Consider the following 16,774-nt stretch of genomic DNA (forward strand, 5'->3'; position numbering starts at 1 on the left):
TACCAGCACTTGACAACCATCCTACCTTTCCATGGGAAACTGGTGAGTGGTCTTCATTTCGCGTATTCTCACGGCTGCTCACTTTCAACTGGAGGTACTGACAATACTCGAAGACAACAGTCTACCATCAACGTTTTCGTTTTCATACCAAGAGCATCCTACCTTTGCAAGAAATATTCCTTTCTCATCATATGACTTCGTATCCTTGCATGGCCTTAACCGACTACCTCCCGAGGATATCAGCTTCTTAGGGCTGAAAGGGTGCCTTCAAGTTCCGAATCGATCAAATCTAGATGTGCTTCTTAGGAAATATTTCTTACATGTTCATCCTTGTCTTCCGGTGTTGGATGAAGCAGAAATCTGGCGAATGTATGACGGCAACTGTTCTCAAAACAGGTCTCCCCAGAAGCTGTCGCTCTTGGTTCTACAAGCTATACTCTTTGCTAGCAGTGCTGTAGGCCCTCCACATAATCAAATTTTCCTGATTACATACTCACAAAAGGCTAACGGAGTAGTTTGTTCCTTTGAAAACACTCACAGACATGGGATTCTCTGATGCAAGGAGTGCTCGAACCGCCTTGTATCATAGAACAAAGGTAGGAGTTATGCTATCTTCTACTTGCTGAAACGGTGTTAAACTGGTATTACAGCTCTTGTTTGACCTAGACGCAGAGACAAATATTTTATCACGTGGCCAAGGAGCCATTCTGTTAACATTCCAGACTACAGCTTCAGACCTCTTTTCTGGAACGCACTGGCTGTCAGCAGCAATCCAATTGGCTAAATCAGCAGAGGCTGACATCTCTGATCATGAAATGGGAGATAAAACCCCAGAGACTCTAGCCAAGAAAAGACTGTGGTGGTGTATCATCCTTCGTGATAGGATACATTCTCTAGCCCTCAGACGCCCAATTCAGCTCCGGCCAGACCAAGCACATATTGGTTGTGACTATCTGCACGAAAAAGACATGGAGGATGAGATTAAACATTCAAAAGTCTACAGTGCGGATGAGAAACGACAATTGGTTCATATTTTCCGCCTCCAGTGCCAATTGGCTGTCAGCATTACGGACCTGATCACAATTGTGTATTCTCCCCTTTGGAGCACTCTCCCGGAATTTATTTCAGCAAAAAATGCTATCAGCACCCAAAATGAAATTGACGAAATGAAATATTCCCTCCAAAAATGGGCTGAAATAGCCGCGAAGACCCTGGGAACATCCTCCACTTCTGCCAGTGTTATCATGTTTACTAAGTTAACATACATGTACTATGAGTGAGTTGGGATAGCTGTGATTTGTGTATTCATTCCTCTCAACTCTAACGATTCCTTTCACAGCTCTGCCCGACTTGCAGTTTATCATTATGAAGCGCTAATATGGGAGACACGATACGAGTACCATTACCCAAGTAGCATACAACCCATCAAGGCCGAAATCGAAGAAGTGATGTTGAGTATGAATGAGAATATTGAAGAGTTAATCACTCAAGGGCTGGCATGCTATCTTCCGATCAGCGCGTAAGTCACTCATCAACTCATTGCTTGCAGGTCGTTTTATATGATTTTTTGAGCTAATTTATTCACTCTTTCTTCCCTAGTATTGCGCATGCCGCCCTTCCACTCGTGCTTAGCGTCCTCGACTCAGAGCTATCCTCAACTAGACTACAACTAGTAGCACGGCAACGCCGGCTGCATTTTTATAAACAAATAATGCTGGTCCTTCAATCGCGCTACGAAGCTGCTGATAAGGTTTGTTCGTTCGTCGACGATGTTATCACCTATTCTAAATTAAAGCTCGATTTGAACTCTACTGGGATGATCACTGGCTCCGGTGTCGATAATGAGTCTTTACAAAACTTGAATAGGAGTAACGATATCGCGTCTAGGTCACGCGAACGATATCAAGTACCAGGACGACGAATGAAGACCATTTGCGAGTTTTTCTTTCGCCAGACTCGCTCATATCTCCGCCTAGCTTTACTTCTAGATCATGCTCTCTCTAGAGGCAAATACCCTCGGCAAGATGATATCGAACGCCTCTGGAAGAGACTACGACTCTCTGACACAGACAAGTCATCTAGCAGCTTGTGCAACGATCAAACAGAAGCTGCGACAGCGCAAGCTCCCCAACCAATGAACTCGGTAGTAGAGAATGAGAGGGTCCCTCAGAATCCTAGTTGGTCGAGCCTCCGGCCCTCAGACATTGAATTTTCGGAGACTGGTTGCATCTGCCCTGCTAATATCATGATAAATGACGACCTTCAATCACAAACATCACTGGACAATTGTACGTCGGATATTCCATCTATTGTCTCGAACATTTGGGAAGATGTACATATTTGACATTGAAAATATTCAATCTGCCGATCAGAGCCATTCATTAGTGGAGCTGGCTCTCCCATTGTATTTTTGTCATCCTTTACGTACCCTTCATTGAGAATCAATAGTGTATTGTTGCCGAGACAGCCTACGTCTTGTTCACCCCCGCCTTTCTTTTTCTGCTATTCAAAGGAAATTAATACGAGGCTTGGCATCTCAGATTCTTCTCCAGAATCAAATTAAATTCAACCGGAAAGACACCCCCCAAAAAAGGATGGAGCCCATTTACTCCACTCCATAACATATTTCACTAATTCTTGTGGGGCCAGTAGCCGAAATTCCTCGGCAACTCAAATTCATTTGGCTTGCCATTCGTCGATCGCGTCACTCTGAAGGTTTCTGTACATCTGTGTACTAACCTAAACTGTAATGGAAAGCGTCATTCTCGTGAACCATCCATAGACTTTAGCTTGCCAGTGCCGAACCAAGAACCTAGGCAACAGGGGCATCAAACCAGCCTTTTGTATCTGAACCCAGTTGAGCAAACAAATATAGTTGCTAAGTTACATATATCCTTCTAGTGAATGTTCGTGGTAGTATAAGATCTGTCAGTTTTGTTGAACTTGGGATAAGCACTTGACGTTATAGTCCTGATGGCAGATAATCGAAGCTCATGTATCCAAGCTATAAGGGCAGTTTTCTTTGCTTTTGCGCCTTCATTACCGTTTCTCTACGCTGTTATGGGCGTCTAGTCATTATTAAAAAGTTCCGGTGGGATGATTTTCTCTCCATTCTGGCACTCACTATTTTGCAAACCCCGGTGCGAATAGACGAATAAGGAAATTTAAATTGAATCAGTCCATATGTGGTCCAAGCTAGAAGCGAGGCAAGGTAGTAATACGGTTTACCGAGGTTTAAAGGGCGGAGCTAAACAAGCTAAATTGTTATTTATACTCGGTACGTTGACCGTACACATGTTTACTTTAAGCTACTATCAGACTAATATCATTTCTCAGCTACTAGAGCTAAGATTACTACAAGATCGTTCCAAATCCAACAATGGCGTCTTTATCTGCAACTGGCCTCTCTTTAATTGAGACAAAGCTTGATTCCTATACGAAGAAAGAAAATGGAATCCCAGGATTGGTTTTCACAGCAGTGAATCGAAACGGCGAGCGCTTGATCAATTATGCGTCAGGATTGCGAGGGATAGGAAGTGTTGAATCTATGACCGCAGATTCCACGTTCTGGATTGCATCATGTACAAAATTGGTCACAAGTGTTGCCGCAATGCAGCTCGTTGAAGCAAAGAAGCTTTCTTTGGATGACGCTGACATCGTGGAAACCATTGCACCGGAACTCAAAATAGTTCAAGTGTTAGAGTCGGCGCCAGATGGATCTGTGCACCTGGTTGAGAAGAGGGGAAGGATTACGCTGCGAATGCTTTTAACTCATACTGGTATGTTAGAGCTCTTTGGATAATGAAGCATGATGCTGATTGTGTCCTTCAGCTGGGTTTGGATACAGTTTCCTGAATCCTAAGTTGAAGAAATGGAGCGAGCCTATTGGCCTTGCGGAATATTCTTGTTTAAATTATGATATTTTTAGACAACCGCTAGTGAATCATCCTGGTGAGCACTGGGAATATGGTGTAAATTTGGATTGGGTTGGCCTCCTGGTTGAGCGAGTGACTCAAATGTCTTTGGACGATTACTTTCGAAAGTTCATCTTTGATCCTCTGGGAATTCAAAATATTGGCTTCTTTCCCACTTCAGCTATGAAGGAAAAGCTGGTATACCTACACGACCGGTTGTCGGATGGGAAAGTGGATATTCGTCAAGATGGGCATCTTTACCGTCGTCCATTAGTTGCCCAAGGGAAGGAGGATATGAAAGATATTGTAAACTCAGGAGGGGCTGGGCTATTCAGTAATCCGGAGGATTTCTGTGGTATACAATATTGAAATTCCCAAACACCAAATGAACCCATCTGATGTTGACGGTTTTATTAGAGATCATCGCTACCCTTATCAATGATGGCTTCCACCATAAAACGGGAAATCGCATTCTTCAGTCGGGTACGGTTGATGGTAAGTCTGCTTGTACTTGCATAAACGCCACGTTATATTCTGACGAGGACTGTCATTCAGCGATGTTCTCAAACCAGATACCTCAATTCCCTGACTTTGGACGGGGACTGCCCATCTCCTCTCCAAAGCCATATCTCACACATGCCGAAGCAGAGCTATACCCTCAGCCCCATCAGCAGCCACAGGGCTGGGGTCTCTCATTTTTCTATTTAGTCCACTCATCCCCCACCGGTCGGTCGGCTGAGTCGGGATTTTGGAGTGGCCTCGCTAATCTCATCTGGTGGGTCGACAGGACACACGGTGTTGGGGGCTTGATGGCTAGTCAGATGCTACCTTTTGGTGGTAAGTCATTTAATCTACCATGGAATAATCCCTCGAATCGTCCGTAAAGTTTTAACCCATAACAGATCCTGACGTTTGGAGATGTGAATCGGAGGTGGAGCATATTTTGTACCAAAATCTGAGAAAGGAGCCGCGAAGCAATAGCATGGCTAGCAAGTACACCTTGTAAATCGTTAAAATGTATTTACAGGACGTCAAGAATACTCTTTTTTTTGTGGTCGTAAAGGTCCGAGGTTGGAACGTAGATTTCAGGTCTATCTAGTGCGGGTCTGGCTCAGGTCTAGACCTGCCTCATTGGAACCGAGGACACTCCAAGCCGAAGATTTTCGGCTCAGGAGGCTCAAGATTTAGCGCAACAGATACGCCGAGAACCTTCGGCTTCTTGCACATGCTGACAATCTGGGGATTCTTTTGTGGGAGAAAGGCTTTTCGACTCGGAATGCGCATGGAGTTTAAACGGTTCAGGGCCTTTTTAAAAGGTCAACTGTAGCATCTGAGTAGAAAAGCAAAATGCATTCAGAAATTTCAAAATCAACCTGTTGAAAAACCTACAATCCATTCACCATGCTACTGAAAGAAAAATTACGGCTGAATAAGTATGTACAACAGTTCTAAACCATAAGCCAACTGCCGTTTATAATAGCATCTAGCCCATGGACCCAGAATTTTATCTCTGGTGTTATCCTGTTCCTCACTGTTGGCATCTATCTGGCGGTCATTGGTATGTTAGAAGCGAACCACTGTTTGCCAAAATTTTAACTTGCAATAGGTCTTGGTGCAGGAGGAGGGAAAGCAAGTTCCGCTCATGTTGCAACCATTACGTATACGTCCATATACGCCGTCTTTGCTGTTACCGGCTTCTTTGGTGGCAGTATTATGAACACGCTCGGACCGAGATGGACAATGACAGTTAGTGCCGTGTTCCGGATTATCTTATATTGATGAAACCTTTTACAGAATCCGGTATTTTACACACTATGGAGTATAATCTAACCAATTGATAGATAGGTTCACTGGGATATCCCCTCTATATTGCGAGTCTTTGGTACTATGATGTAACCGGGCATGAATGGTTTCCACTTATGGCTGGTGTATTCGGAGGCGCTGGTGCCGGCCTCCTCTGGACAGTTTCTGGTTTCATGTAAGACTGAAGAACAAAGTTTCCGACGATTTACTACAAGACTAATGATCCTTTGAACATAGACAGTTTGCCTATGCAGAGGAAAAAGACAAGGGAACATATATTGCATGGCAGCTGTTCCTTCTTGCCCTCGGATCAACAGTCGGCGCACTAGTGGCATTTGGAATCAGTGTTGATGAGATCGGTTTAACGGGAGTACCAACTTCTGTATACCTGACATTTGTCATTATTATGTCCTCAGCCATTCTTGTCTCGTAAGTCTAGCCACTGGAACACCATCGAATCCTCGTTTAAGACTTGGCATACTAGGGCTACAATGATTGTCTCGCCTCGGAAGATTATCCGAGAAGATGGAACTCATCTTGCGGTCTTCACTGCGACTGAATTCAGAACCGAACTCAAGGGATGTGTTGAGTTATTGAAAGACTGGTATGTGCTAGACCCTAGGTACAGAGAAGAACAGATATTGATTGGATGTACAGGAGGATTGTTGCTCTTATTGTCCCGATGATAGCCACGGAGATGTCATCAGCATTGATTCCCACGCTGAGCGCTTATTCCTTTAACCTCCGCACGCGATCATTGAATAATGTCCTTTTCTGGGCCATTCAAATACCGGCAACTTTTCTCTATGGGCTTGTGTTAGACAATTCACGGTTTCGTAGACGTATTCGGGGCTTGACAGCACTCAGTATTGCCCTAGTCATGGTCATTATCAGCTGGTCATTGTCAATCATTATTCAGGTAAAACACCATCTGAAACGTGACCTCCCTTCTCCTGCTTGGGACTGGACAGACTCTGCCTTTGTGGAATTCAGTATCATGGTCATATTCACCGGAATTTCGTATGCTATTGATCAAATGGTTGTCATGTGGGTCATTAGCTCTTTCAGTAATGAGCCCAGATTGCTTGCCAGATATGGTGGATTTTTCAAGGGAATGTTGAGCGCAGGTTTGTGCATTGCCTTTGGAATGGAGTCTGGAAAGGTTTCCTACCTGTATGTTTTCTAACCCTACATCTTGCTACTTTACTTTGTTAACCGGCCAACTAGGAACCAAACAATTACCCAGAGTGTTTTGATGATCATTTCCTTCCCGATTATGTATTATATTGTCATGAAATGTGTCCTTGATACTAATTACTTTACCGAGGACAATGTTATTCCTCCCCAGCATGTGGGCAGTGAGAAAGTCCAAATACTTAATATTGAGGACTCGGAGGGAAAAGCCGACGGTGAAGTAATCAACTTGGACTAGGGCCTGGAGAATGTGAAAATACAGAAAGTAGAGAGGGTTTCTGCATTTCCAGGAATGGTGGTCCACTGCTTTTATGACACATAACCTTTGTCGGCTCTTAAAAATATGTGATATTGTTGTTTGTTAGTTGGAATCAAGGGAAGAATTAACAAAGTGCACCTTACGTGGCATTGAGAAGAAATTATAAGAAGTATGATTTAATTTCCAATATATACTAAAGACCCGGTGGGATATTAAAATCCAATCCGTGTTTTTCTTCACATGGATAGTGCTGATACTGCTTTCTTTTCCTTAATATTTCCTATACTTAGGGCGGGAGGAACATGATTAGTCTAGCTGCCCACATATTGAGCTATGAGGCTATCACAAGCAAAAAGGTGCGGGGATAAAGTATCTCAATAAGTAGGCGGAGAAATGAAAACAGTATAGGCTAAACGTTTCTTCGGCTCACATGAATTTACGGCTTCTGACTCAAACTGGGAGCCGAAAGGTTTCGGTTAGGAGTAGCCTGGTCCTGCGGCTGATCAGGTGGCATTGGCCCAGCGGGTCATCATACAGGATTTTACCCCAGAATACCGCTTCCTATTTCGTATATTTACCTCCATATTTTTGTAGTGCTGTTATGTGGGACATGGGGCGCTCTACACAGGCGTGTGAGATACAGTCAACAATATACCGTTACAGCCGACAGTGTTCGGTAATCTGAAACACTCTCACAAGTGGAGATAGTGAGCATTTGAGAGCGAGGTAGTTCTCTCCATTGACCCTGGTCTTTCCTTTGTTACATGGCTTGAGTAGATGTGGGGAGTGAAACATTTTAATCTCCGATATTAACAGCTTTTCGAACGCAAAGATAAAATAGTCTGACATTTGCACGAAATGTCACCTCGGCTTTTCATTTTTTGAAAGGTGGTTTTGCCTATCTTTCCCTCTAGCTAAACAAGGTATACCGTGTATAGAAATCAATCTTTGAAGTAAATCCTTTAAGTATTATTCATGTGAATAAAATTGACACACGTGCCAAAAGAAAGAACCAGGACTACGTATATAAATTACTTGCTGAGTCCTCCAGAAGTGTCGGTCTATTCCTGAACTCCTCAAGTCACACTAGAGCGCTCAACACATTCACAAAATTATAGAAACTTCTATCATACAATGCTCTTTTTGGTTGAAATATTCTTATTGTCCCTATTTGTGCTTGGGGCTCTTGCGTCTCGTGTGCCGGAATCAGATATACTTTCTTTCACCAAAAGAAACACTCCTCTTAATGAGTTCCTGAGCATTCTCATAGCCAACACACCCGCTGTCAATGTCTCTCTCACTGAGAGTACCAGCGTCATCACCACATTGGATAAGCTTCTGGCAATATCAACTGGAGCACAGACAATTTACAATGAATTAGAAGGGTCATGCCAGGAATGGACTGTGATTTTTGCTCGCGGAACGGCTGAGCCAGGTAATGTCTGTGGTCCATCGTCTTTTGAGTTTAAAATGTGTGTAATTCAGAACTGATGCTAATTCAGGTGGGAGTTCTGGTTGGACCTCCATTGTTCGATGCCCTTGGTGACCAATTTGGTTCCTCGAGCATTGCCATTCAAGGCGTCAATGGTTATTCAGCTTCGGTAGAAGACTATCTGGCAGGTGGAGATCCCGCTGGAAGTGCCGAAATGTACGTGCTCGTAGAATATACCATATCTTCGTGAGTGTGGGAGATGATTATTAATGCTTCATAAACATCAGGGCCAACCAAATCGAAACTGCCAGATCCAAATGTCCAAACACGAAACTAATTGTAGCTGGCTACTCTCAGGGATGTCAGATTGTACACAATGCTATTGCCAAGCTTGCAGCTACAACTACAACTTGGATTAGTAGTGTGTTACTTTTTGGGGATCCGGGTATGAGTTTTCTAACTCTTAAATACAATATAAACGTGCAGCTAATCAGCATTAGATGATGGAGAACTGTTGCCGAATATCCCAGCCTCAAAGACATTTACAGCGTGCCATGATGGAGATGACATCTGCAAGAATGGTCTTTTCATCTTGCCCGCTCATCTTACTTACGCAGAGAATGTCACTGAGGCAGCTCAATTTGCGGCAGACGTGGCTTCCGCATGAAGTAGGATTGACACCGGAATAATTAATATGATCTAGCCATGATGACAGTTTTTTTATTTCAATTACCATGGGTACGGGTAAATATGTTTTATTCCGGAAGGGGACAAGGAAAACGTATGTAGAAGGCTTGGGTGGGGATGGACTTTTTCAAGAATTGAAGCAGGACTGTTGTTTGACAACCTACACACTAGAACTTGGAATGGAGGGTAGCAGATTTGTTACAAGGAGCCCAGCCACTGTTTACATATGAAGTTAGCACACTGAAATTTGGATATGAAAACTGAACTTGTATATTCGGAGTCCGGAGGAGCTTGTTATAGCTCTTCATTAGGAATCTGTAATCACGTACGATCAGACTCATCTTTAATATATGTAACTGGAATCTTGCCTAGCCTATCCGTGAACCGGTTAACCGTCTAGGGGTTGATTGGGCGTGGCACTTGGTTGCCCTGGATACAGTTCAACCTACAGCTTAACTTGTCAGGATGAAAATGTCTCGGCAGCAATAGCTGCCTCTGTTACTAATAGGATTTTACTCCTGGAAAAGTATCACGACTACGTTGAAAATAACGATCTATACTATATCGCCAGTATTTTGGATCCTCGAAGTCAAGGCGAAGTAGTTTTAAACATTACCGGGCAGAGACATAATCATCCCTTGAATTAGGGCGTTCTTGAAGAAAGCATATTCTGCCTCAAACCAGTCAGGAGCCTCTACTGCGAGCACAAGATACAAGAGCCCTGAGGATCGATTTTCGGAGACTTTTCAACCTACACAGTGTAATGTAACTGAGTCTGATGTCGATCAATATTTTGATACCCCTATCCTTAGTACTGGTTTTGCCATTAGTTAGAGTCAGACCAGATTTATATGAAACTGTTAGAAGGCCAATAGGCTTGAATTTACATGTATGGCCAAGGTCGCGCAAGGCCATCTTGCTATATTGGTAGTAGAGGTAGATATTGAGAGATTGTTTGGTGGCGGGTAAGATGCATTCGGGATTCGTCGATTTTCGATTTTCCATGAAAGCTAAGACCCTTGGGACCCTATTGAGATTGAAGATGCTGCTGCATGTTGCAGGTCTAAATAGACTACTAGTCTGCGTCACGTGTGTGACGGGTCTGGTTAATCGCTCGGGCACAGGCAAGGCTCTGTCGACAGTTTGCATTATTAAAGGCCTGAATTACTCAATGACCTATCAAGCTCGCCATGTGACAGAAAAATATACTGATAAGTGATAACGAGATCGCTAGCTTGATGTGCGTTGTGTTGTGTGGGTCTGGTGGAGCCAGCATGAAAAATCCAAGATCAACATATACTACGAATTTATCCTGGGTTATCATGCATACCGGATGAATTAGTCATTTATGGATATATATAGGATATAGTAGTATAAAAAAAAACAACTAGGTACAGGTTGTGCTCGACTAACCTGCCGAAATGGGACATCAAAAAATTACTACATATGGAATCCACTTCCCGAACGGGCCTGAAAATTTCTCCCCGTCGCCGCTGACATTTTGCCGCTGCACGCCAGCAGGTATATAAAAAAAGACTAAGGCATAGCGTGGCCCATTCTTTTCACTTCCGCAGAGATGTCCGATCTAGTCACGCAAGAACCGGATCCACCGTGCGCCCATCTCTGTCGATAAATTTGCCCTGCTGACCACAAGGCTTTTCGGTCTCGACCCCTCTGCTGAATAAATTAGGGCTGCTCTAAGGACAGTGGACTCGCGCCTAGAATGCCCATGTAGGGCAGCAATGCACAATCTTCTTATTATTCACCGATTTGGGAGATCCTGCCTAGTTCACCGCCAAATTCCATAGCCCTAGGCTCTGGAAAAATGATCCCGGTCCACAGACTTTTTCCCCCTACTATGTAGCAGCTAGCGAAAATATCAATGGTGGAGACTTGTCTGGTGTTTTGCTCCCCCACCACCTTCGATTATCTATAAAAGGCTGCATGGATTTCTCGTACGCAACGGAAGGATTCAAGATTCGCACACCTCTCAAGCACCTCTCAATTTTCCAGCTTTCGCCAGAACGGCCAGTTTCCCCAGGCCGAAAACATGGGACCATCACTCCAACCCAGCATAAGCATTGCGGAGGTGCTGCCACAAAATGTGAACAATAATACGCCCGAGTCTGCGGGAGCCAGTCCGACTCGGCCTGGTTTTACGAGATCACAGTCAACTCTAGTTGGTCAATATATCGATGAAAAAACGCCAAAGGGCAGCATTGAAGTCGGATCTCCCGCAGAGTCTTGCCAGGAAAGCAAGCCGCAAGGAGAAACTCCAGAGACTGGAAAACTTGCATCATGGAAGGGCGCTCTAATTTTACTAGTAACAGGAGGAGCCATGTTTATGGACAACGTATTCATGACCAGCACAAATATTTCCCTTGCAGCTATTCAGGAGGAATTCGGCGTCCAGTCATCTGATCTCCAATGGATGATTTCTGCGTATACACTTTCCTTTGGAGGGTTTCTCCTGCTTTCAGGGGTCATGTCTGATCGGTTCGAGCAACCGTTTACCCCTAGAGCATATGAATATGATCGCTGACTAAACCACACTATAGATTTGGGAGAAAGCCTATGCTTCTTGTTGGCTTGATTTGGCTTTCCATCTGGACTTTGACGATCGGATTCGGATCCTCGTTTATAGAAATCGCTGTATTCAGAGGGCTGCAGGGTATGGGTGCTGCTCTGACCATCCCCTCTGCCGTGGGTATAATCAGCTCCTACTTCACTGGCCAAGACCGAACGCGAGCGCTAGGTCTATATGCAGCTTCTGGGGCAGTGGGATTTACAGGTGGCCTTGTCCTAGGCGGTCTCCTTTCCTCGTCGCTTGGCTGGCGATATATATTCCGCTTGTCGGTCATTGTCAGTACTTTACTAGGGGTGCTGGGATACATTGTACTTCCGACAAGTGGCGCAAAAATCTACCCCAATTCTCGAATGGATTATTTTGGTGCAACCCTTTCTACCTCGGGACTTATCCTTCTTGCATTTGTGGTGTCTGGTGGAGGCGTCTATGGCTGGGGATCGCCATTTATCATTGTTCTCCTCGTTTTGGCGATTGCCCTACTCGTGGCATTCGTGGTATGGGAGAGCAAAGTCAGCAACCCGATCATGCCGTTGTCACTCTGGAAGATCCATAATTTCCCGAGTTTATGGATTGTCGGCTTTAGTGGGTTCCCCCGTTTTGTTTTGGATAAAAAAAGTTCAATTACTAACTATCAACAGCGGCCAATGGAAGTTTCTCTGCCACTCTGTATTATACAGTTCTCATGGCTCAACAAGTCGATAATCTTTCTCCGCTCGAAACGGCTATCCGATTCATTCCTTCAGGAGTGCTTGGTTTCGTGATAACGTTGATGACAACAAGAGCTATTGAGTCTTTCGATGGAAAACACATTTTAATTACGGCATTGGTTATCTCAGTATTAGCACCAATCCCGAGCTGCCTTTTGACTGCACAGTCTTCGAACTTGTAAGTTCATCGTCTGCATCTTTTTCAACATGAGATCTAATATCTGAATACAGCTGGGTAAATGTCCTGCCAACTATATTCATCAGTGTGACCGCAATATCAATCGGCTACATTTCAGCTAGCACTTTTATGTTATTAAGTGCTCCTATGCATGTTAAGAGTCTTTGTGGTGGCATGGTAAGTTCCGCGTCTTTTCTCTATTTTTTTTTTTTTTTTTTTTTGAGAAATCGAACATACAATAGGCGCACAAAAATGAGCAAAACCGAGTTATATCGCTGACCTTGTCTGGCAGATCAACACCGCATATCAAATCGGCGGTGGTGTTTCTCTGGCCATTTGCTCCGCTGTCGTCCAGGCAGTCGATATCGACAAAGGCCATGATGTCGCCCAGCAATATACGACAGGACTCTGGTGCACAGCTGGCATCTCTGGTGTTGGCCTTATCGTCGCTGTGTTTTTCTTGAAGAGTGATAGATCTGTTTTCACGCGCGGAGAAGAAAATATCGACGTGCAGACAGAAATTTTGAAGAACGACATCAACATGGCTTAAACTCATTGTGCGAGCTACCATTTAATTAATGATTACATGACACGACTTAGGAAATATGGGACGGAAATGATGATTTGTTTTTGGGATTGATTAACGGGTTTAGGAACGCTTGTAGGAAATAGGTTGGGCTTTTTAGTTTGTTAGATTTTTAGATACCTGGTTATTAGTTAATAGAATACTTTTAGTATTATGATTTTATTGCTTTATGTTTAAAGGATGAGGAATATCATAACTCGAGTAATTTAATCTTCATCCTAAATTCGGAATGATAGATCCGGTTGACATACTCATTGTAATACGGCGGACGATAAGAGAAATTGGACAAAACTCGGTCACACACTAGTAAAATTTACAAACACTGAATTTCTTTTGTCCAATTTCTCTTATCGTCCGCCGTATGTAACCACCGTCGTACTTTGGAACAAATGATGTGATTAAGCGTCTTTAGCGCTGCACTAGCGAGCATCCATTTGTGGGCCTGTGGCTCTCTTCCATCCACCGACCAAACTTCTTGCCTCGAACATTTCTGCCTATCCCAGGGACCACCTCTTGATTGTTGGTAACCCCGGTAACTCCGTAACAAAAGAGGGGCACTCTCCTATTTCTCCAAGACGAATGCAGTTTAAATTGTTGGTTCTTAGACTAAATAAACTAATTCCCACGCACACCGATATTTTTGATTACATATGAATTGTGATATGCCGCCAAAGTTAGGTAACAGATAACGTGGTTGCCTTAGAATGATGTAGTTTGAGGCTACCAAGAAAAGGTACTTTATCAATAACTATTTCCTGTCAGTTCAACACTGAATATTTTCTGTAATTCTACAAATTTCTAATGTATTGAGTACTATCAACATAATCATACAATCACAGAATTAGAAGCGTTACATCACTGTGGATGAGAACCTCGTTGGGACATTAAAAGGTTCGTTTACTCTCCTAGGTCTTTACGTAGTATTGGTGTGTGTGCACTAAACATATCCACGACCAAGCGGACTATTAAGCCATCAAATTACACTCTCAATAAACCAAAGCACCTATGGAGAAATCGGTCGCCGAAACCGCAAGTCCTGTTCCCAATGATCGACCTCATCCGATGAGCGAAGCAGTTGCCTCCCAAGAACCAGAAAATACCCAATCCGACATCCACAATCCTGCCAACTTAGATCTAGTTGATGACCGTGACGTCCAATATGAAACAGGGATCAGATTGGCTACTATTATATCCTCAGTGACCTTGACTGCCTTTCTTATAACACTCGATGGGTCCATAATCGCTACGGTAAACGAAAATAATTGACAGGCACATTTAGTAATTCCTATGTTGACTTTCTTTGAAAGGCAATCCCTAAAATCACCAGCCAGTTTCATTTTCTCTTCCGGAAGTTGGGTGGTACGGGAGTGCTTATTTGTTGTCAAGGTGATTTACTCTCGTGAAGCATTGGTTTTCAGACTGCTTACAATCCACAAGCTCTGCTCTCCAGCCAGTGACAGGCAAGCTGTATGCTCATTTCAGTTTGAAGGTTGGATCGCTGCTCTTAGTCATGAAAACCCTCTGCACGAGGAACTAACAACATTGTAGTATACTTACATAACATTCCTTGCCCTTTTCGAGTTTGGGTCGTTAATATGTGGTGTTGCAACCTCGTCCAACATGTTGATAATAGGGAGAGCAATTGCCGGCATGGGTAGTTCTGGGGTGGGAAACGGGGCACTCACAATATTGTCTGCTTCCATACCTCTTGAAAAGAGAGCTCGTAAGCCCCGGCTGAGATCCAGAACAACCTTGACTCTATTAACCGTTCTAAAATGCAGTATATTTCAGTATCACGGCATCAGGTATGTTTTACCCTATGCTCTTTCCTGATCTCGGCTCTAATTCTTTTTAGTTGGCCAGATGGGTGTTGTACTTGGCCCATTAATTGGAGGCGCATTGACAGAATACACGACCTGGAGATGGTGTAATATTTGAGGCCCTGGTAATATTGAGGACAATTGCTAATACTCATGCCAGGCTTCTACATTAATCTTCCCATTGGTGGACTAGCAATAGCTTCTTTAGTTTGGGTAGCAGTGCCCAACACCAGCTCTGAAGGGCCTAAACAAATGAACTTCACCTCTCTATTCCATGAACTCGATATCACAGGCTGCCTTTTGTTTTCTCCGACCATGGTCATGTTTCTTCTTGCTATTGAATGGGGTGGATCGACTTACCCTTGGAATAGTGCCGTGATTATTGGTCTCTTCTGCGGAGCTGCTGGTAATCTTGCTCTTTTCTTGATCTGGGAACACAAAAAGGGAGAATCTGCAATGATTCCCTTTCAAATGGTCAAAAAACGCGCGGTTTATTCCGCTGGTTTATGCGTATTCTTTCTATACGCGAATAACTTGATGACATCGTACTATCTTTCCATATATTTCCAAGGGGTACGAGGCAAGACGCCAACATTGAGTGGCGTGTATATGCTGCCAGGAATTATCAGTCTGATGGTCTCTGGTATTACAGCTGGGCTCACAGGTATGGTCGATTAACTATCATCCCAGAAAAAGCTAATTTCATAAAAGTCACCCGAGTTGGTTACTATTTGCCGTTGGCAGTTATCGGTACAGTCTTAACAGCTGTTGGGTCTGGGTTGATAAGCACATTCACTCAGTACACAAAAACTGGCACCTGGATCGGCTATCAAATCATCGGTGGGTTAGGACGAGGTTTGTCGATGCAAATGGTGAGTAATTCCTATATCCAAAACTTAGTGACTTCACTGACTCTTTGAATCAGCCGCTTGTAGCAGTCCAAAATAACCTACCTGCCTCGCAAATTGCCGTCAGCATGGCCTTTCTTAGTTTCAGTCAAAATTTTGGTGGATCACTGTTTCTTTCCTTTGCTGAGACGGCTTTTGGTATCGGTCTTGGGAACGCTCTACCCAGGTATGCACCAGGCGTTCCTGTTGACAAAATTTCATCTATTGGTGTGTCGGGAATACGATCGATGTTACCACAGAGTGATGTGGAAGGTGTGATTATGGCCTATGCCATTGCTGTCCAGCAGGTTTTCTATATTGTGGCTGCGACTGCGACTGTTGCTTTTATTTTCAGTTGGGGATTGGGATGGAAGAGCGTTAAGAAAGCTAGGAATACGTCTCCTGAAGCTTGACGCCTCGGGGGAAATGTTTTCATAAGAAGTGCTCACAGACATTGATCACATTATTTTACGATGTCGTAAGTAATTTTGCTTAGAATAGTCTAGATGTTTGACTATCTGTGCAACAGAGATGGAATCCTATTCGATATAATTTATGATGTTTGGTTGGTTATCTATCACGCTATATAGGTAGCTTATAGTCATAAATTTTACGTATAACTTGTATGGATGAATATTTGAGCAAATATGTTAGTGCTTTGTGGAGGAATTATTCATAAAGCAACACAGCATCACTGTCTTACTAGGTCATTCCTCTAGA

At 43.6% G+C, this 16,774-nt stretch overlaps 6 protein-coding genes across 6 annotated transcripts; all 6 read left to right on the top strand.

Moving 5' to 3' along the window:
- Window positions 1-31: 31 nt before the first annotated feature.
- Window positions 32-2,344, top strand: TRUGW13939_03416 (uncharacterized protein; the record flags this gene model as incomplete). Its single annotated transcript, XM_035486600.1, has 6 exons — window positions 32-42; window positions 121-454; window positions 516-596; window positions 651-1,276; window positions 1,340-1,519; window positions 1,600-2,344. 6 exons carry the CDS (start codon window positions 32-34, stop codon window positions 2,342-2,344), a joined length of 1,977 nt encoding a protein of 658 aa, XP_035342493.1.
- Window positions 2,345-3,379: 1,035 nt separating this feature from the next.
- TRUGW13939_03417 (uncharacterized protein) lies at window positions 3,380-4,798 on the top strand (the record flags this gene model as incomplete). The annotated part of the gene is made up of 4 exons (XM_035486601.1): window positions 3,380-3,779; window positions 3,832-4,269; window positions 4,332-4,409; window positions 4,470-4,798. The coding sequence occupies 4 exons, from the start codon at window positions 3,380-3,382 to the stop codon at window positions 4,796-4,798; spliced, it is 1,245 nt and encodes a 414-aa protein (XP_035342494.1).
- A 517-nt stretch (window positions 4,799-5,315) lies between these two features.
- TRUGW13939_03418 (uncharacterized protein) lies at window positions 5,316-7,149 on the top strand (the record flags this gene model as incomplete). The annotated part of the gene is made up of 7 exons (XM_035486602.1): window positions 5,316-5,347; window positions 5,402-5,472; window positions 5,521-5,660; window positions 5,756-5,892; window positions 6,157-6,321; window positions 6,375-6,890; window positions 6,945-7,149. 7 exons carry the CDS (start codon window positions 5,316-5,318, stop codon window positions 7,147-7,149), a joined length of 1,266 nt encoding a protein of 421 aa, XP_035342495.1.
- A 1,155-nt stretch (window positions 7,150-8,304) lies between these two features.
- Window positions 8,305-9,269, top strand: TRUGW13939_03419 (uncharacterized protein; the record flags this gene model as incomplete). The annotated part of the gene is made up of 4 exons (XM_035486603.1): window positions 8,305-8,610; window positions 8,673-8,818; window positions 8,890-9,047; window positions 9,103-9,269. 4 exons carry the CDS (start codon window positions 8,305-8,307, stop codon window positions 9,267-9,269), a joined length of 777 nt encoding a protein of 258 aa, XP_035342496.1.
- Window positions 9,270-11,339: 2,070 nt separating this feature from the next.
- Window positions 11,340-13,311, top strand: TRUGW13939_03420 (uncharacterized protein; the record flags this gene model as incomplete). Its single annotated transcript, XM_035486604.1, has 5 exons — window positions 11,340-11,785; window positions 11,848-12,458; window positions 12,515-12,761; window positions 12,815-12,938; window positions 13,054-13,311. The coding sequence occupies 5 exons, from the start codon at window positions 11,340-11,342 to the stop codon at window positions 13,309-13,311; spliced, it is 1,686 nt and encodes a 561-aa protein (XP_035342497.1).
- A 1,041-nt stretch (window positions 13,312-14,352) lies between these two features.
- Window positions 14,353-16,467, top strand: TRUGW13939_03421 (uncharacterized protein; the record flags this gene model as incomplete). The annotated part of the gene is made up of 9 exons (XM_035486605.1): window positions 14,353-14,595; window positions 14,655-14,706; window positions 14,766-14,836; window positions 14,896-15,070; window positions 15,129-15,152; window positions 15,203-15,274; window positions 15,328-15,831; window positions 15,879-16,039; window positions 16,093-16,467. The coding sequence occupies 9 exons, from the start codon at window positions 14,353-14,355 to the stop codon at window positions 16,465-16,467; spliced, it is 1,677 nt and encodes a 558-aa protein (XP_035342498.1).
- Between the last annotated feature and the right edge of the window lie 307 nt (window positions 16,468-16,774).

The sequence above is a fragment of the Talaromyces rugulosus genome, chromosome II (assembly GCF_013368755.1).
Source record: "Talaromyces rugulosus chromosome II, complete sequence".
NCBI lineage: Eukaryota > Fungi > Ascomycota > Eurotiomycetes > Eurotiales > Trichocomaceae > Talaromyces > Talaromyces rugulosus.